The sequence below is a fragment of the Lissotriton vulgaris genome, unplaced genomic scaffold, assembly GCF_964263255.1.
Source record: "Lissotriton vulgaris unplaced genomic scaffold, aLisVul1.2 SCAFFOLD_254, whole genome shotgun sequence".
Lineage (NCBI taxonomy): Eukaryota > Metazoa > Chordata > Amphibia > Caudata > Salamandridae > Lissotriton > Lissotriton vulgaris.
The window spans coordinates 1,858,006-1,879,942 of NW_028243099.1; the positions used below are offsets into that span (position 1 = coordinate 1,858,006).

The 21,937-nt window shown below is 45.9% G+C and overlaps 1 protein-coding gene across 1 annotated transcript in view; it reads left to right on the plus strand.

Moving 5' to 3' along the window:
* Positions 1–21,937, plus strand: part of CHRNA2 (cholinergic receptor nicotinic alpha 2 subunit) — a 236,509-nt gene that overhangs the window by 91,336 nt on the left and 123,236 nt on the right. Inside the window, exon 2 of the mRNA XM_086948497.1 lies at positions 10,725–10,876. Coding sequence (XP_086804623.1) covers positions 10,725–10,876 — 152 coding nt within the window. The remainder of the gene's footprint in view (positions 1–10,724; positions 10,877–21,937) is intronic.

Consider the following 21,937-nt stretch of genomic DNA (forward strand, 5'->3'; position numbering starts at 1 on the left):
CACTTCTTCTCATGGAGATGTCCATCAGTCTATAAACCTATTCACTGGGTCTCTTTCGGTATTTCCAAAGTTCTGTGTTGGACAAAAGAGTGACTTTTCTTCCAGCATCAAACAGGGGCAGCTCTAGGCTCATGGCGGCCCTAGGCAGGGAGCATAGGTAGGGGGCCCTGGAAGAGGGGGTCCGGGCGGGGCAGAGCCCCCCGGAGCTCGGGGGGGGGGGGGGTCAGGGTGTTAGGAAGCGGAACAGAGCTGGAGGCCGCCAAATCCCTGCCAGGGGCTGCCACGCAAATATGTATCCATCCTCAGAGGATTATTATATTAAGGATATGTACTGGCGTGGCAGCCCCTGGGGTTTGGGGGCCCTGTGCAGGTGCACAGCTTGCACATGCCTAGGGCCGCCCCTGCATCAAGCTTCCAGACACCTGAAGGCCACGAGATACACCCCTACCTTGCACGTGGCTGGCCACCATGGAGAGAAAGATTGGTGGCGGCCATTTTGCTTTAGTGCTATGCATGACTAATCATAAAACATAACTCACTGATTTCCTTTGACGTACGTCATGCTGGTGCTCCAAGATCATTTAACTAAAAGAACAGCGTGCGTGGGTGGGCAGGCTTCCAGATACCATTTCCACACGTTGAGTTGCTGCTCATTACAATGCGTTGCTAAGACAAAAGTGTCTCTCACGCAGTCTATACCATGGAACAAAATGGCTGCCAAGGGCACTTCAAACCAACCAGGCGTTGACCTTCGCTGGCCCGCGCCTGTGCTAATGATGAACAGGGGGATTGTTTCCAGCAGTTCCGGTCTTGTCAAGAACCATTCAACAGCAATCAAAGAATTTACATCGAAAGCATGAACCTGCAGGCATTACTCAATTAATTCAATATTTTTTTAGAACATCGCAATCAGCATGATTGTAGTACACTGTGCGTATGCAGGCGGCGGGCAGATCTCTCCCCTACTCTGTAACCCCTGTTGCCTACACTTACACTGTACTCTCAGCTTGGCTCCCAGCTCCAATCTTGTTTACTGACCACTGATGCTCCCATGATCTGTCCAATGCTCTGCTCATTTCCAATCACTTTGATCGCATCAGTCGCTGCCTTCCTGTCCCACAGCCAATCACTGGGAAGCGGCGGATGTGGAAGTTACAGAAGACAGACACAATGTGGCTTAAAAAGACATTGGCCACACAGCATATGCCAACAACTTGGAAGATGTGATGCAACACATCAAGCAATGGACCCTCAGGTACAAACGGACTGCCTCTTCTACCATCAATTGCTTAACCCCTTAAGTGCTGCCTCGGTGCATTGGCCGACGGCAGCACTACCTCCCCAGTGCTGCACACGACCATTGGATGTCCATTCAGCACTAGTTCCAATGGACAGCGCAGCACTGGGGAGGAATGTTTAATAGCATCTATGAGGTTAAGAGGCAGAGTGCATTGCACCTGCAATCTACATGTTGTGAAACAAAGCATCTGACAATACAACAACACACAAGGACTGGCCACTCAAGACAAGCCGGGCCACAAATGACTCCAAAACTTCACATCTGTTAACCCACATTAATCTAAAGTGTGTGGTAGTCAGGTTACTGCACATTGTTTCCATCACCACAGTTTGAAACAGTGATAGGATGACTATAGCCATTAACAATAATTCCGTCACTGGTTACCGCCAGAAAACCACTGGTAATGGAGCACGGGGAAAATATACAGAGTTACCCAAGTGTAACCGTGTACTGCTAGGCATTCTGCATCTTTTCCAGCTGAACACAGCACCCACACCCTGCTCCAACTCAGAACCAGTGGCAGCATTACCACTGAGGTCAGCATCCAGTTGTAAATAAGTGCAACAATGCTCCTGCTAGGCGTTGACAAACTTTGGAATCAGATTATTTGATGCACCGAAAACTGGAGATGGTACCAAGGAAGGGGTGAGATGGAACGCTGTTTGCTTTTTTGGGGGGGTTTCTTTCAAGTGCATGCAAAAGTGTAAGTCCCTACTCTATAGGAGAGGTGGAAAATGGGCCTGTTTTGGCGTGAGTTGCCTTGATCTGTTGTATTCACACATGTCAATTTGTATCAAACCATTCCCCAACCCTCCCCAAAATAGAATCAAAGGAGAGCTCTTATGCAGATGCCTCACAGCAGTGATTTGTGCATAGATCTTTCCTGTGTCCTCCATTGCTCCACCACCTCTCTCTGTCATCTTCCCTATCTGTGCCTAAAGGTAGGTTGGTCTTTACAGACCAGAGCATTGGTTAGATTGATTATAGCTCGAGTAATACATATTGTGGGATTACCAAGAACACACTAGGGCCTGTAGCTCACTCATTGCTTACCACTGGTTGTTTTTCCTGTCACTCTAATTTGTCTGCTTCATGTCCCAACTTGTAAAACGTATGTGTGTCCTACTCATGCAGCATAGCTTCTTTACCATCTCTTTGGATTTTTTGATTGCCTGGTCTCTATGCTGCACTGTTTACCGAAACCAAGCTGTACCCGGCTGATGAGCCCACAACTAGGGCACAACTGGTCCTGGGTTGCTTGTGTTCCTGCTCAGGGAGGACCTGGCCTGCCAGTTCGGGCTGGACATTTCATGAATGGAGCGGGGTCGAGACTGATTTGCATATAGCTGGGTCCAAACTGAGGTGACATGATGTACAAAAAAGCAATGGATAGGGATACAGCTGCGTAATTACCAGTGACTGAGATTAATTCTGGCATTCCATCCATCACTTTTTTGTACACTTTTTTGTATATTTTACTGCATGCTTTTCAAGCACCTTTTTATTTTTGGTTATGGACTTGACAAAAGTGCATGTGTTTCCCAGCTGTTGCTCTCATATACTTCTCTCCCCCTGCACTCCGTGCAGCTCTCTTTGGTCTCTATGTTTCTTCCCACCCTCCTACGTGTTACGTCAGCTCTCGTATCCTCCCACAGTTACATTCTTGCTCATGTGTTTCTCTCCTGTTGACTCCAAGTTTCTCTCTCCTTTGTTGCTTCTCTTCCCTGCCTCTGACCTCTGTGTTGCTTCTAGTCCTTCTGATTGCTCCTTGTATATATATTATTTTATTCGGTCAAAAGTATGATCATTTACATTACTCCTTGTTATTTCCCCATCCCTCGCCCTCCTGCTCTATCACCTGTTGCTTCTAATCATCACTCCTTGCCATCCCCACTCCATGCCGCCCATGTTGCTCCCGCCCCTGCCCTCTGTGTTGTTTCCTCCCCCCTGTTCCCTCTTTCTCGGACGCCTAGTGCATCTCTTCCCCTAGCCCTGCATTGCTCTTCACCACAGGTCCTCACAGCGCTCACCTGCACCCACGCCCTGCATGTTGTTTCCCCCACACCGTCATGCTGAGACCGATTCGTTTCCTGGAGTACCAAGATCTCCAGACAGTGGCGGCTCCTTTGCTAAGGCGGAGGAGCGTCGCCTTACTGCTTTTTAGCAGTGTAAGGAAAAGGAACATAAAATGATAATAGCTGGTTATTATTATAATGTTTTGCTTCCCTGCTGCAGCAGCCCTGTGGGCAGAGCTGCTCTGCCCTCAGAGCAGGCCAGGGGGCAGTGGTTTGCCCACTCCAAATGGGGTGTTTTCTATTTGTTGAATTCTTGCACAGTTTCACGGGACCTGTAGTTTATATACTGTGCCTCTGTTTTAATGTGAGAATGGAGGTTGTAATAGTCACTTGTGTGTCTTGAGCTGATTCCATTTTTTGCAGCCATGGTAATAAAATCTGAATTTTGATACAAGTTGCATATCGAGCATCAGATTACTTCTTTCTGAAACATATTTCAGTATACTTCCTATTACATAAAATATTTGGAACATACATATATTGATGAATTTAATTTTTAACAGTATTCAATTTCTGTCTGAACTCTCAGTTGCCTCCTTTTTCAATGTTTGTTTTCTAATGTTTTATATTTTTAAGCAATAATAATAATACAGAAGTTTATATAGCGCAAACAGCTATCTCAACAGGAGGTGTCCCGGCGCTTAGTGATCAAAGGGGCAGCATACCGAGTAGTTAAGAAAGCATGGGGGTTAAGAAAATTATTGATTAAAAAAACAACCTATATTTAATTAACAGTTTTCTCGCTTTTCATTCATAGCCACTCCAAAAATATTTTTAAAAATAATGAAGCCCGCATATCTTTAGGAAAAAAGACCCTCAATATTACTCTCCCTTTTAAGCCTGTTTTTATCGAGTTGGTGTGATAAAACCTTCGAAAAACTGTCTAAACCACCACTCTTTGGAATCCCATTCACTATTTTTTATGTATTGTTGAAAGAGCGTTCACAAATGTGACAGTCTCAAAACAGACTGTCAAATTTTAAGAAGATTTATTTCTTGTTTGGGAGATACAGACAGTAAATGAATGGATTTGAGGCAGCATCACTTGTGGTGTCTTAACTAAGTTATTTCAGTCAAATACGCTCATTACTTATTCATGCTCTGAGCATCGGCTGCAGAGCACCGGAGCGATGGTCCCTGATTGCCTGGTAACAGCAGATTCAGATATTGCATAATTGAAAGCCGCAGGACCACCTGGAAAGGTCACAAAGATGGCGCCCAGATTCCTGCAAGTCAGAGGTGCCTTCGGTTTGTCTCCTCATGTGAAGATGAATTAAAATTCGAGGGCACTAAATCTATTGCAATGTAAGAACAGCATTGAGCATAATAGGGTCAGGCATAGAGCAGAGCAGAGAACCAGAGTGGGGGAAACTTCAAAGTGGAGCCTGCCAAGGTCATATCTCTTTTTTTTAAGAGTTTGCAGGTAACAGGCTCCTTAAAAAAGAGACAAAAAGAGTGAATGAATTCGGGATGGACTAGAAGTGACACAGGGTAGCAGCAGTAACGAGCAAGTTCGGAAAAGGCTAGAGACCATATTAGCTACATCCCTAAAGAGGCGGCAGAACAGGGGCACGTTTGTGGGGTCAACTTTGCTCTTTATCACAAAACTGCATGGGTTTTGAGCTGCAAATGTACCTTTGCATTGCCCAATGACCCACAGCACAAAAAGGGGTACTTGTCAGGTGCCAAGAGGTGTCCCATTGGTATGGGGCACAGGATTAGGCCTGGATGGAATTTCAATTATGCAGGAGTCATTTTGGCAATTCTGTGTTACCCTTTGATGTTGAATTGACGATAATAGCATGACTATGCTCGCCTGTGTAATTAAGAGTCATTTTGGGAGAAAATCCTACCTCAAGAGCACATTTAGCGAGCGCTCACAACTTGTATGTGGTAATGAAAAAAAGGAGGCTTGGTGAAGTAAAGTATTTGCCTGGGATCACCCAGTTTGGTCAAGTGGGGTAACCATGATTGATCCCATGTTTTCTGGTTTCATTGTGAACAATTCAAGGGCATCTCTTTCTCATATCAAAGTTTAATGCATTGTCTTCAATTATTGGGATGTACGGTAAGAATGTGGGAGGCAGGCAGAAGCCACATTTTTTGTAAATCTTCATCGCACAAACCTGGCCCAATGACACAAGACCACTTCACAAAAGACCCAGACTATTTTATGCATTTTCAGCAAAAGAGAAATTAAGAGTTTTACCCTTGAGTCACAGAATCTTAGCTGAGCCAAGGTCAGGTTTCAAACCCAGGGGCGGCTGGTGACATTTGAAAGTGGTGGGGCGTAAACTAATTTGCATATTGCACCGCAGCGAGCGAGCACAGCGAGCGAGCGAGCCCGAACCACCTTGCATCCATCCATACATCATTCATGCATCCACCCATCCATCCATCCACCCACCCACCCATCCATCCATCCACCAATTCTGCATTCATCCTGCATCCATCATTCATTCATGCATCCACCCATCCATCCAGCATCCATCATTCATTCATGCATTCACCCATCCATCCATCCTGCATCCATCATTCATTCATGCATCCACCCATCCATCCATCCACCCATCCATCCTGCATCCATCCATCGATCATTCATTCATGCATCCATCCATCCATCATTCATTCATGCATCCATCCATCCACCCATCCATCCACCCTTCCACCCATCCATCATCCATCCTGCATCCATTCATGTGTCCACCCATCCATCCATCCTGCATCCATCATTCATTCATGCACCCATCCATCCATCCATCCTGCATCCATCATTCATTCATCCACCCATCCATCCACCCATCCAGCATCCATCCATCATTCATGCATCCATCCATCCACCCATCCATCCACCCATCCATCATCCATTCCTGCATCCATTCCTGCATCCATTCATGCATCCATCCATCCATCCATCCATCCTGCATCCATCATTCATTCATGCACCCATCCATCCACCCTGCATCCATCCTGCATCCATCATTCATTCATCCACCCATCCTGCATCCATCATGCATCCATCATTCATTCATGCATCCACCCATCCATTCATCCACCCATCATTCATCCATCATCCATCCATCCACCCATCCTGCATCCATCATTCATTCATGCACCCATCCATCCACCCTGCATCCATCATTCATTCATTTACCCATCCACCCATCCTGCATCCATCATTCATTCATCCACCCATCCATTCATCCACCCATCATTCATCCATCATCCATCCACCCATCCTGCATCCATCATTCATTCATGCACCCATCCATCCACCCTGCATCCATCCTGCATCCATCATGCATTCATCTACCCATCCACCCATCCTGCATCCATCCTGCATCCATCATTCATTCATGCATCCACCCATCCATTCATCCACCCATCATTCATCCTGCATCCATTCGTGCATCCATCCATCATTCATGTATTTTTATGACCCTATAACTTGCACACAGCTTGTCAGTGTTTAATACCAGTCTCGAACCTTTTACTCCAGCACCAATGATACATGATTAATATTAATTGTTTTTAAAAACATGTATTTATTCGACACCAATTTCACACCTTAGTCGGAACATCATTTTTATTTGTTTTTTAAAATATCTATTTATTTAACACCAGTGTAAGTCATGTATACATTTTTATGGTTCGATAAGAGGCTCGAACCTGGTTTCCCATCACCAAAGTCGGCCGTGCTATCCGTCAGGGGTTATGTAACAGGGCTATGTAGTGACCAGCCAATCCTGCGCCAGGATTGGCTGGGGGGGCACCATGACTCCTCGCCCAGTCGCCCTGTGTAACCCCGGGGGCTGCGGCCCGCCCCCTGGTCCTCTCTCTAAGGGGGAATTCACAAGAAAACGATCTGCGCATGCGCGGGCATGTTTGTGCCCAAAAATACACTTGCGCAGCTGCAGCAGCCCGATCCTCCCACCCCCCCACCCCCCCCCCCCCCCTCCTTGCGCACTCCGGGAAGGTCGGGTGTCTCCCGGTTTCCCGGCCGGCAGATAGCGCAATTTTTTTAAATAATTGTGTTTGGCTTCTAGTGACGACGTGGTGGGTCCATGGGGCTTAGTGGGGCTTCGCCCCTACGCCCCAATGGACGCACCGCGCCTGTTCAAACCTCGCTCCCAATATGGCAGGGTCAGCAGCTCAAGCCACTAGGCCACATTTCCTCCTGAAAAAACTCGGCTCGTTTTGGGCTTGAGGTTCCAATGTAACCTTGAGCTGAGCCAGACCCAGGCCTCTGGCCCCAGCCTGCCTCAAGCTTCCAGTGGCTTGCCCACCTCTAGTGAAAGCCATGAGAGGAGGCACAAAGGAGTTGGAGAAAGGAAAGTAAACAAAACAATTAGATGGTATACACATTCTTGAGAAGAGGAACTGCAATGGTGGCCAGGAAAAACACAATGTAAAGCAGCTGGTCAGGTCACCACTGCGTGCACCCTTCAAAATATAGGCGACACAGGCCAGGGTCCTGCTCACCAGTGCCAAAAGCCAGCCCTGCATACAAATATCATGATGCCATGATCTACTTGGCACCAGTGCAACAGGGTCCTGTGTGCTTCTTTTTGGCCTCTTCGAAGCATACATTAACTCGAAAACTCTCCAAGTAAGCACGTTGCTCCAGACCAAGGGGAAACACAGGGTAGTCATTGCGACTTCATTTTCCCGAGCTTTGCTGTTTTCAAAATATGCATTAACTCGTAGATTTTCAAGTTCATGTATGCACTCAAACACCAAAAAGCCACAAACGGCCCCAGGGGGTCCTACCTTAAACACGAGAGCTGGCTAAGTGCACAGCTGAGCACCTGTTTACGCATTTGACAGGGAAAAGTGCAAACATATCATTCAGAATTTCTCTGATTTCAAGTAAACCCAGCAGACAACACAGCTCAGAAACAGGCAACCACTGCTCACGTATTCAATGTGTGCAGAGGTAAAGGTACGAAGTGCCAACATTTCCAACACTGGTGCTCAAAAGCAAATGAGAATAAGGCTGATATGCACCAAACTTGAAATGCAAGACATTTTGCACAGTGCATAGAACAATCTAAGGCATGCATTAGACAAGACTCTGGGCCATTTGTCAAAACATGCACATTCCAAAAAGAAACACTCACTCATTCACACAGTGGCAAAGACAAGGAAGTTCCTGTTAGACGGCACCAGCCCCAGATGTATAGACCATTCTTGCCTGGTCCTAAAATGGGACAGGATTTTATTTATTTATTTATTTAACTATAGCGCGAACATTACTCGAAGGTGGAACCAGTTGCGATACATAAGGACTTGAGATTACATGAGTTACATAAAAGATACAAACAGAAAAAAATTGCAAATGTACAAGTTGTAGAGTCACACAAGGAAGTGATACACACAGAAAAAACTGCAAACGTACAAGTTGCAAGTCACTCAAGGAAGAGATACAAATGGATATACTCTAAGAGTCACATAGGAATGGTAGAGAGTACAAAGGTCTAATGCATAAACTAGTGGTTAGAGTTATCTCTATATACATATATATACACATAGTAGATTTTCTCAGGTCAAGACCCAAAAAACCAGGAGAGCAGAGTTCCATTAAGTGGGGTCGGAGGGGAGACAGGTGTGGGACAGGTGTGAGTGTGAAGCTCCTTCTTCACCCTCCTGTTTTGTGCGTGTGCAGGAATGACCCTTACAGCTCACCGCTGTCCTGCAGACTGGACACTAATGCTCCAAAGTCAGCCAGTAGATGTCCGCTGTCCCACAGACTTGCGGCCTGGTTATTATCTTGGCGGATGGGAAACTTCCTCACAAATGTGACGGGTACCCCGTCCACTGTTTAATAAGTTCCATAGGATGTGATGGAATCGTAAAAAGGCGGACGGGTTATCCGTCCCAATTGTGTCAGAGTGACCCTGTCCGCCAAGATTTTAATCAGGCCAGAGTCTTTGGCAAGTGTTTGGAAACGGAGAGACCAGAAGAGCTCATATTTGCTTGGATAGGGTGCTGTTCCTCCCCCCCCCTGTGCTGGCCCACTCCTGGCATCTTGTACCACGAACACACCTGTGCATCATAGTGCAACAGTGCATAGTGTGACGTTAAGAATAGGCTTTACAATGGAAGGGACTAAATCCAGATTCTACACTTTGTGCTGGTTTTGGCATAGCGTGTTACTAAAAGTGGGCCTTGGTGTCACAAAGGAAAGCATGACACAGTTCATCTGAAAGCAGACCGACCATAAAAGTGAAGAACCCAGGAGTTCTATTAGGTTTGTTTGACGTCTTATACCATTGGTCAGCCACCTGGCCCGTCTATAACATCATGCTCTGCCACGTCCCGCCATTACACCAAGCAGATCAAACATGGCGGTAGGACCACCATGTCCGGGGCACCGTCGAGCCATTCAAGAAGCCTTAATAAGTCACGCACTCTCCAGGAAAAATCTTAACCCAACAACAGTTTCACGTTCCATACATTATTAGATGAGGAACCCACAGAAAGTGTATACCCTGCTGTCTTACTTGCATCACATGCGCAATAGTGCAACGCGTTAATTGCTACTATGTTGTTTTACGTGCCACACCTACCTCACAGACCTACCTCGACCCATTTTACGAGCAATAGTGGATTCTGAATCAGGTGCAAAGTGACAAGTGTTTCTCTGTATGTATAGAACAAGTGATAGCACGGATAACTATGCCAGAAGAAAGTTATTGAGTAGACCACACCCCTTCCCGGATGATGGACCGTTCAGAACAGGGGAGCCCGATGGCTTATCAGTCAGACTGTACCCCAACCAGGATTTGGACAAAATGTCAGAAACACAAATATCGCAAGACACAATATTGGGTCAAAGATATTGAGGACACGAATATTGTGTAGGCCATTTTCTATGGGTAAGTAAAGTGTTACTCTATATAACTCCACAGATATGTTCCTTGACGATATATATCTGCAAGGTAGGTAGATCTGGAGTTAAGAATAGCGCATTTATACTTACCTATTTGCACTCACCTTCTCGATAAACTTGCCCCTATATTTCTGTTTCCGGTATTCTGTCACTGATCCCCCCAACCTATGTACTTATCGAAGATACGGCAAATCAAAGGGAAATCACACAATCTCATTAAAGAAACTGACTTGCAGCCTTTAAATAGTTATTTCCCATTTCAGTACAGTTGGGGGTCCTTTATTTCGTATATTTCTCCCTGATATACATCTGAGGTATATTTTTGCAAAGTGTGTTCCTCAACTCTTGTTAAATGGAATTAGGGGCAGTTGGTCTTTCAATGTTATGCCAAGAAACAGACACAACAAAACCAGGAAATGCCCTGTCTGATTCTCCTATGCTTCTCTCCCCTCCCCAGGCTCGTGCGCCCAACGGACCCGCTCCCACGCGGAGGAGCGCCTCTTCAAGCGCCTCTTCTCCGGCTACAACCGCTGGGCCCGCCCGGTGCCGAACATCACGGACGTGGTCATTGTCAAATTCGGGCTGTCCATCGCGCAGCTGATTGATGTGGTAAGTCTCGTGATGAGGCGGGGGTGGGGGGAGTACACAGCAGGGGTCGGAACTCTGTCAAGCGGTTTTCCTTCTATCCCTTAATTTATAACTGCAGAGGGGGCAAGGAGGGATGGGGCGGGGGGCGTAGATTAATGGGTGAGGGGCAGATTAATGGACCGGGCAGAGGGAGCTGGCGTCCCGCTGCTGGCGCGGCAGTCTATCAAATTGTAGCTGACACGAGATAAAACAAGAGCAGCTTTGGCCAGTAAATGGTTGAAATTTATAGCCCAGTGATAGATCATTGGTTCTGGGCTGTATAAAAAGAAGAAATGCCGGCCGGGCTCGCTGGGCAAGCAGCTTATCAAGCATGTTTTTTTAATGACGGGCGCAGATTTTTAATGTCAAGATTGCCAAGGCTTAACGCTGCGCCTCACACTCGAAGGGGCGTGGGCGGGGCCTTCTTGCCCACTCTAAAGATGGCCGCCACTTCTTATCTTCCAACAGGGGCACAACCTTTGCCTCTTGGGAAACGAAGCCCTTTGCCTGTCGCACAGTTTCACTGGCCATGAGGGCTGCACGCGGCTACAGCTGGCCTGCTGGCTGATGTTGAGTGTTACTGTCACTTTATTTGGCCCTCTGTACTCTTTTGGAAAGACCTTCACATCACACCGTGCTACACTTTGCAAAAGACAAAATTAACGTTTTTTTTTAATTCTTCACTTATTTTTTTATTTATTCCTTTATTAATTCGTTTGGCGGATTTCTGTCATGACACTTACACTCGACAGCAACAGAGCACTATATAGTTAAACAAGCATTGATTCCAGAAGAATCAAACAGAGACAGACACCAGTCCAGAGTCCAGGGGACAGAAGATAGGGATTGTTCTTGCTCAAGCTGGGCGGCTTCGGTGGGAGCAGACAGACAGATTTCCCTCGACAGCCAGGGGTTCATCAGAGTGCGAGGCTTCAGTGAGTGACAGAGAGAGTAGTCATGGTCATATTTTATTGTGCTGTTAATACAAACCTTTACAAAAGCAAATATTTAAAATACTAAGAAATGTTAAAAACTTTCCAAGTGAAGACAGTGATAAAAAGCTAGGGGTACTAAAGAAGTTGTACTTAGTCCATAATAAGACAGACAAGGTATACAAAAGGGTAGAATGAGACCAATTTCAGATTCTGGAGCAGTATGAAGGAACTGCTGGTATGGAGGAGTTTTCTTTGTGATGTTTCCTTATCACAGGTCTGAGTCTGACCCTGTTTTGGTTCCGGGTGGGACAGCGACATATGAGATGAGCAGTTCATCTGCAAAGTAGTCCATTTTAGGCTTCGCTTGCATGAGTTAGCGAGACTCGTGTGTTCTGTAGATTACTTACAATTAATTTGCTACATTGTCATTCTTCTTTCTGCCTTCTGATTGGGGCAGCATTTCCCATGCGTCACTTCCTTTTCTTTCAGCAGTGCATGGACTAAGCACAGATTAAATACATTTAATTAGTGTCTCTACGCTGCTCGTACCGCAAAGTATTTACTATGTATTTAGGTTAAAAAAACGCTATGGCGCGGTCAACGCTGGCTGCATCACAGGGCTTTAAAAAAAATCTTTTACCCCACTCCCACCCGCCAACATCCTGGCCCTTCTCCAAACCCATCCCCGTTTCTTCTTCCCACAAAAGACCCTTCCTAACTTTTTTTATATTTGCCCAGGTTACTTCTTTTATCATTTGTTCGTGTTGCAGTCACGCTTATCTCAGCGGAAACGTATCTAGGCCCCCCTCATTCAGCTGGGACGGTAACGCTCAATACCATGTTCAGAGGCATCTGTCTTAACGATGAGCTCCCAAGAGAATTCAGGGGCCCAGAGCACTGGAGCAGTGTGATGTAATCGGAAGGAAGGTGGATACTTCATGTTAGATTATTCAAGTTACTTTATTAAGATAAATGTCAGTTGGGTGAGGGCTGAGCAGCCCCTCACCCAACTGACATTCACAAACCTCTAACATTCCATTCATCCAACATTCCACATAAGACACATTCTAGCTGAGCAGCAGGAAGACTCAAGATACAACACAGTGCAAATGGCCTATTTGGGGGAGTCAAGCGCCGTTTGGCAGGCCTTGGTCCATATTACAGTCCTGGGCTGCGTATTTGAGGTCAACTTCATCAAGGGGGTCAAATTGGTGCCATATCCCTTGATGAACTTCTGGTAGTACCTGGCAAGCGCAAGAATGCTTTGATGACAGTTTGGGGGGCTCCAAGGCCTGGATGGCTCCCACCTGGGCCTGGAGGGGTTGCCCCTTACCCCGGCCCACCCGATGTCCCAAGTATACCACAGATCCTTGTCCTATCTGGCACTTACTGGCCTTAATAGTCACGCCTGCTTGCTGCAAGGCCGGAAGTACTTCTTGGAAGTGAAAGAGATGATCTTCCAAGCTGGTAATGACTCAGCAATGTCATCTAGATACACCGCTGAGCAGGCCTCTATACCAGCAAGGACCTGGTTCACCAGCCTCTGGAGGGTGGAGGGGTATTCTTGAGCTGAAAGGCGGGGCACGGAACTGATAAAGCCCTTCAGTAGTGGAGAAAGCAGTTTACTCCTTGGCTCCCTCAGTGAAGGCAATTTGCCAATATCCGGAGGTGGGGTCGAAGGCACTTAAATATTGGGCGCACCCAACCTGTCGATCAACTCATTTGCCCGCAAAATTGGATGGGCATCCATTTGGGTCACGGAGTTCAGCCCCCTATAGTCCACAAAGAAACTTAATTCAGCTTTGGTGCCCAGCAGGGTGGTTTTTAGTACCAGAACCACCAACTGGACCAGGGGCTGAAAGAGGGCTCGATGACCCCCCAATTCTAGCATTTTAGACACATTCGCCCTGATGCTAGACCTCACCTTCTCAGACAACCTGAAAGATTTGCTCCTGACAGGGAATTGGCGCCTGTGTCCACATCATGCACAGGTGGGTAGTCCCTGGCATAAGAGAGAACAGAGAGGGAAACTGCCCCAACACTGAGTGGCAGTCCCTCGGCTAGTCAGGAGTTAGGGTGGGGGACAGGTTTACTCCTTTCACATGCCCATCTATCTCTTTAAAGTCCAAGAGGTCAGGAAGAGGTTCATTCTCCTCTTCTGCCTCCTCATCTGCCACCATTAGCATGGTGACCTCAGACCTCTCAAAGTGTGGTTTGAGGCGACTGATGTGCAGTACCTGCAGGCTTCCTGGGGGTCTTGAGATCCACCAGGAAGTTGGTGTTCCCCTTTCTCTCAAATCACCTTATAGGGCCCTTTCCATTGGTCCTGGAGGGCCCCCGACTCCACCACCCACACTTTTTGTCCAGGTGTCAACTCCAGAAGAAGGATATTCCTATCATACCACTCCTTAATGACATTTTGGCTGGCTTCTAAGTTGTGAGTGGCTGGCTTCCACAGCCTGCCCATTTGGCTCCAGAGGCCAGCACATAGCTTGCAACTTCCTAGGTAATTCTCTCGGAAGACTGCTCCCAGCACTCCTTGACCAAACTCAGTGGTCCCCAGACCGGGTGACCGAATAGGAGTTTGAAGGGGCAACCCCACTCCCTTCTGAGGGACCTACCTGCAGGCAAACAACATGCATGGTAAGATGATGTCTCACTTTTTCCTCAGGGCCTCTGGTAGGCCTCTGATCATCCTTCACAAAAAGGGAAATAACACAGGTCGCCCTCCACTCAAAACTCTATAATCATGAACAAAACCTGCTATAAGTCGGGATAAACATCATGAGCGTATCCAAAACCTAATCTTGGTTCAACTGCTTAGGTCCTAGACAATGAATGCTGCACACACTGGGTGCTCCTATTCCTTACTTAAAAGTATTCTCACGTATGTCTATCTCCTGTAAAAATTAAGTTGTGTACGTTTCTCACACCCAAAATGTTTGCACATCATAGCCAACAAAAAATGTGTGAAGGAAGTGAAGGCACCTCACGGAAACTCCACCATGGGAGCTACTGATAGGTTCTCATCAGTGTGCTCTGATTATCATCATTGGCAACCTCCACAACCAAAAGAAAAAAATGTGAAAAAATGTGCACAAATGAATTGAAGTGAAAGTGTGAAAAAATATGCACCCCGAAAGATGTTTGTGGGCCTATCAACCCTGACCCCCTACTGTCAAAGCAAGGAAAGAACGTTTTTCTTGCTTCTACAAAGTAAAAACGAGCTAAACAGTCACTGGCACTACTGCCAATTTTAGTCACTGCTGTGTGTTTGCTCACTTTAAAATCAAGACCTACTGTCGCACTCCATCAGTTCGTTATGAGAAGCCAACAGGTTTCATTGCCTTTTAACAAATTTCCGGCAATTTCTTCAGGGCTAGGGGTCAATCCTCGCCACACTGTAAGTTCAACAGTGTACCTAGGGATATTAGACACAGACAACACAAAACACTTAGTTAGACAGAACTCACGTTAAAAATCACTACAAGCAACGCGTGTACTTATTCACCTCTAGACTCACAAATAGGGAATATTGGGAATATTTACCCGGTGGTTGCCCACACATTGCATACCAGCAGCCACCTTTCCTGGATATGTGTACGCGGTCACAATATCCCAGTGTACTTATTACGGTTGCACTTTGTCAGCCTAAAGGTAAAATATATATAGACCATAATCACTAGCCAAGGAGTCAAGGATATTCTATTTACAGCGCATTCGATGGTCCTCTTACGCAAGACTCGAATGGGGAAACTAACTCCTTCAATATACCAATTCAACAACGGTTCGCGTATATCACAACCCGTTGCCTGAAACACGTATAGCAACCTCATTTGTTTTGTCTAATACACACTACCACCCGCCAGGCTAGTTGTTCCCGCTTACCGTTCTTAAGTTAGCATCTGGCTTACTCACTCCGCACTCACCTGTGCTCGGCACTATTTAAACACCCCAAGCGTGGGCGCACAGAAAAGCCCTCTCACCTTACGGTACAGGCCGATCACGTGACCACTTCTACGGGCGCCATCTTGGAGTGGTATAAACATACATAAATATGTTTGTTTCACAAAAGTGCTTCCTTCAATAAAGCCTTACTTGTAGAGCACACTTGCCATTACTTCCCATCAAATTAAAAACTGCAAGTGAGTTGCATGTCTTGCAGGGAAAAACAATACAAGCAGGCCCTACATTCATGTGCATCCTATTGTTCAACTTTCATATTGTACTATTGTCACAGCGACAACCTTTATTCTCGTTGGTACTATCAGATCCTGTTATTCGTTAACAATTAATTAAAATGAATGGAGTTTCAATATCTCCTTGCATAGTCAATGACAATATAAGGTTGACTCCACCATTGCATTGTCCCCTACACGCAGTCAGACTCCTGTATACATCACAACTACTGGCAGACACTTGCTAACTCCACCTAGGTGTTAATTCCAACCTTATTCCATTCAATGGCATCGCTCAACCCCTGTTGGTCCACCTGCTCCTGGTAGATGCAAAGGGCCTCTTTTGTGGCCGTCTGTTTTCAATATTGTATGTGTTTTCCCACACTTTCTCTAGTACAACCCACTTGATGTCTTTGTAGTGGTGTTTCAGTTCACGGAAGTGCCCCACCAGGCGTATAGTCAGTTTGCCCGCCTTAAGGATGCTTAGATGTTCTTGGATTCTGATCTTAATCTTCTGTGTTGTTAATCCGATATAGTGCAACCCACAAGGGCATGTCAATCTGTATATAACATTTGTTGTGTTACAATTGGTAAATTTGTTTAAGTACCACATTCTACCATTTGCTAATTGAACACTTTTGTTTGCCCCTGTGAGTTTACATACAGAACACCCACCACATGGGTGATGTCCTGATGGGAGCCCTGATGTTTTCGGCTCCTGCCTTGGGCGGGTATGTACCAACTGATAACGTTGGTTTCTGGATCTTTTAAAGGCAAACCTGGGGGGTGGCATTACAAAACCATTTGTACTCAGCAAAGGCCAATGTTTCCTGATAATCTGCTGTATTCTTGTAGACAGGGAATCAAATGTCGTAACCACCGGTAGGCAATCCCCTTTCTCCATGACATTTCTCTCCAGCAGGGCTGCTCTAGGTGTATCCAGCGCCCTCTTCCTCGCTCTGTTATCAATTTTCTTTGGGTATGACCGGTTCTCAAGTTTCCCTGCCAATTCCGCTGCCTGCTCAACAAATTTCTCAGAAGAACTACAGTTCTTACGGTAACGCAGGAACTGCCCCTCGGATAAATTATCCCGAAGAGCTCGGGGATGAAACGACCTGTGGTGCAGGAGGGAGTTTTATCTGTGAGTTTCTGATGCACATTTGTACACAGTTGATTACCCACTGCACAAATATCCAAATCAAGGTAAGTGGCTGTCTCTCTACTGATGTTCCATGTGAACTTCAGGCATTCATCTAGTTCATTAAGCCAGTCCAGAAACTCATTAAGGCTCGACTCAGCTGTTAAGATTTTGGAAACGTCCGGACCCAGGGGGTGTGAAGAAGGTCTCACAATGGTGCAGGGAGGAGATCCAAAGTAGCAGTCTAAAGTGGGCTAGGGAAGCAAGAAAAAAACTCCTGACTATAGCGGAGAAATTAAAGGTGAAACTAATTCAGCACTCACTGGAGATAGAATTTACCAAGTGTTCACTCAGACTCCAAGGTCAAGAATCCTCAAGGAAAAATGACTTGGAATACCCGAGTACGAAAAAATCAGTGCAAGGTATAAAAAACTCATGGGTAAAGGAATCATGGTACCCATACCTGGACACCTTGCCAAACTATGGGCTTAGGTGCAAATCACTGAGAGTACGAATTGGTATTAACCCGTGGTTGATGGAGGGAAAAACAAAGACTGAAATGATACATGCTGATGGAATTTGTAAATGTGGGCTTGGAACTAAAAATGATATTGTGCACATATTGGTAGACTGCCTTACAGTTTTAGATTTGAGGAAATTGTTTTTACGCCCAATCTTTTTAAAATATGGAATAAAGTCATGTGCTCTAGACATAGTTATGCTTATAGAAATGGAAAATCTTGACATTGCCATTGCATTGGGGAATTTTATGAAAGGTATAACACATTTTTTAAGGGATAAACTGAAGGGGGGTTAGCAATTCTATCCCTCTTTCTAAAATTCATTTCTAATATTCCCTCATTCAGCTTACGCAAAATATCTCAGACTAATGTACACACTATTGAACTGAGTCGAAATGTTGCTGCTATTGTGGAAAGGAAGTAGATACCATATTTTTAATATGTTTATAATTGATAATGTATTTCTAACAAATTTTATTGTCATCTATTATCTAGATTAATATATATAATATTGAATTTCCTTGGGTTAAAGGTTGCTGCTATCGGGAAAGGTTGTGGATACCGTACTTTTTAGCATGAATTTTATTGTAAGGAAGTTTTACCAAATTGAATTGTAATTTATTTATTGTGGTTTCCCATTGTGTTTAAAGACTATGATCTAAATAAACAAAGAGTTTCAGTCAGTCCTTCTTTTTGTCACCCCCTCCTTCGTTTGGTGGGGACCCTGGTCCCCCTTCTGGACACTCTGGTACAAGCCCAGAGGTCCACTTCTCCAGCAAGCTTCCAGCAATCCACCAGCTTGCTCTCGATGCAGGTCGGTAAAACAGGTCTTCAGAAGCTGCTTCCTCAAGACCATATTGTACAAACCCTCATAATCCTTAACCTTACTGCCCAACATCAGTGCCTAACAAGTCTACCCAGTTGTGGCTGACTAGTTTAGGCTGGCCCTAAACATCTGTCAGTATTTTTACGGGGTCAGTCCAAATGTTTTGATCAACACTGTCTTCATGGATGGGTAACGAGTCTGGCCCAAAGTACTACCAGGTGAGAAAAGGGGTCTAAGGGAAGTTTACAGACCTGCGCGGATAACTCCCCAATACATATATATCAACAACTTAGAAGCCACGGGTCCCTAGAAAGAATACAGACTAGTAACACAAGCAAACCAACAGAAAATACCAAACAAGGGAAGTCCTATTTAAGAGGACAGAATCCCATCACCCACCTAGGTGGCATGCTTCATAATTTGGGATCTCCTCTCGGCTGCACCAGTGCAGCGAAGGAGCTACAACTCCTAGCTGGTGTATAGGAGGAGCTTGCTGATGTTTTAGTGTGATCCGGGGGCTAGATCTCCTAAGATCGATGGAGCATGTAAACGGTGTGGTGAGAGTGCGTAATGCAGTGTGTGAAGTAAGTGATTTAAAATTGACTACCAGAAGAGAAAAAAGTTTATTATGTATCCCGTGGTGTCAAAGGTTAAAAGCAGTAAGAGCGCGGTCTAAATAAATGTGCGAGCGCGCTAGTGAAAATGCTGAGAAGGTCTACATGTTTCAGCCAATCTTGATCACAGATTGATCATGGCTTTCTTCAGGACCTAGTTATTAATCCTACTGCAAAAATAAGTGAGCGAAAACTGTCACAAAAAGTTTAAGGAAAATTAGAACGATACAACCAACATTATACCTGTGTAATACTTTTGGTCGGAACTACAGGGATAAGTGGTGAACACCTGTTGGAAAAAAGATAAAAGATAGACTCAAAATTGCATGCAGGTTTGCTGTCTGTATTAAGAAGAACATTTTCAATCAATGTAAATTACAACATATCTCAGAGAATATGTGGAAAATTAATATGTCAAAAACCTTACCCGTATTAAATCGGGAGGACTACCGGCTAGGAGGTGTATCTCCTTGGCTGCACCAGGTTGCAGCCAAGAGGAGATCCTAAATGATGAAGCAAGCCATTTTGGTGGGTGATGGGATTGCGTCCTCTTAAATAGAACGTCCCTGCCTGGTTTGTTATTTCCTGTTGGTTTGCTCCTGTTACTAGTCTGTATTCTTTCTAGGGACCCGCGGATTCTATGTTGTTGATAACAAGTCTGGTCCCCCAAATCTACTGTCAGGAGGGTGTCCCTCCCTACGGAGAGCATGTACCACCATAGACTGCCTCCCAGTTCCCTTCTGAAACCCGGTGTACCTTCAAAGTCACCTTGTAGGCTGCCAGCAATTTATCAATGTTGTCCCCTACCTGGTAATCCTGTACCACATCCTTGGGGATTCAACCCTTATTCTTGCTGCTAGGCACTGCAGTGCTGCTGCCACCATTACCATTGCTGGACCCTATTTGTAGGGCTCTAATTTCCAACTCACTGCAGCTAAGCTCATGGGCCATTCGTTTTCCTTCCATGGCTAGTCTCGTTTAAGGCAGTGCTTGCTCCTGATCCAATTTGGCAAAGACCTGTTCTTTTTATAATTTAGCAAAGGCTAGGGCCTGCTCCTTGGCAGCCCTGACAAGTTCTAAGTTCAGCTTCCTTTCTTCCCAACTGTCCTCCAGCCCCTCGGAGGACAGGCTCCTTGATGTTATGCTGGTACCGGTTTCAGAATGGCTCCCCAGATCGGGGAGCCTCCCCCTCCGTCAGGTGTCTGTAAGGGTGCCCCTGACCCTGCTCGGACAGTTTCCCATACTCCGCTTTTCCCTCCTTATTCACTTCTCATTCGGGATGGGCCTCTGTCCTGGCCCTTAATGTTTCCTGGAACTCCACCTTTTTGGCTCTTCCCTTGCAAGCCACCCCCTGTGCCTGACAGACATCCTTGAGCTGGGCCACTGTATAGGTTTCCTGCTCATTCAATTCAAACTCTACCTCAGGTAGGCCCTCAGATATGTTAGCACACTAGTAGAAGTTGAAGTAGAGCTTACTGAAGAACACTCTCCAGCTATTCCCTTCAAGGACACCTTAGGAAACAAAGGAACACTTTTTTTACGTGAAGTTGTGATGCACAATCATTCACCGTGTGATGCTGTGCAAATCAAGTCCTAATGCACCACTGCCACCAAATGTTAGCACCAGAACTTTCTGGTTGGCTAAAGGAATGCCCTAACCAGGCAGAATCCACTCCCATCAAGGGCAGGTGATTACACACACTGTACAACCTGCTTTCATCCTCAGGTAGCTTGGCACTGAGCAGTCAGGCTAAACACAGAGGCAGTACAGAAAGCCAAGGCACAGCACTCAACCACAGTAAATACACGTCACATCACAAAAGAGAGGCTTCACACAAAGCATAGGTAAATATTGTTTATATTTAACCCCTTTGCTGCGGGGGTTATTCCCCCGCTGTGCTAGGGGGGCGCCCACTGCGCCTGCACGCTCATGATGAGCTGAGCTCGTCATGAGCTACGGCGCTCCTGTGCTCATGACGAGCTCAGCTCGTCACAGGTGCATTGGCTCTGTGGAACATTCAGCACAGTGGGGGAATTCTCAAAGCACCTGAGCAATCCACGGGCCATGACGAGCTCAGCTCGTCATGAGCATGCAAGAGGTTAACACACACATTAATTAATGCAACATGAATATCATGTATTACTGGGCATAAATCACACTTGGCAATATTACTAGTAGAACTAGGCCCAATCATGCTAATAAGATACTGATAATATGCGCACATGGGACAATTTCTATTCTAAATTCCACAGTACCCTCATTCAATGTGACACATTGTCATTCCCCAGGCCCACCCCCGATTCTAATAATTCAATATCACACAGTTATAGAGTACACCCTGGGCTACATCATCAGAAATATGTGCATGCAAGAAATTATAACACTTTTTAGCAGCATTGCGGGCTGGAGGCCACACCGGTAAAACCATTGTTAAACGTAAATGTAAATTGATACTTGTATAGCGCACTACTCACCCGCAAGGGTCTCAAGGCGCTTGTACGAATACCGCTGTGGAACCCATCCTGGCTTTCCCTGTGATGTCTCCACTCCTGAGCACCCCCAAGGGCCAGGCATCCTTAGCGTTGTGGGGGCCGTTGTGGAGATTAAGCAAGCTATTGCCCAGAGTTGCAGAGTGGAACTCCATGATTGGAATAGGCACCGAGGCGAGAATTGTCAGGTCTGTGGAATTTTGAGCCCAAGACCCGCCGAGGCGGGGAATTGAATTCTAGTCCCGGCCTAGACCTCTGCATCAGGGTCTGCCGCTCTAACCATTGAGCCACACTTCTCCACGTACAGTTCTTTTGGCAAGAAATCAACGTATAAACCAACA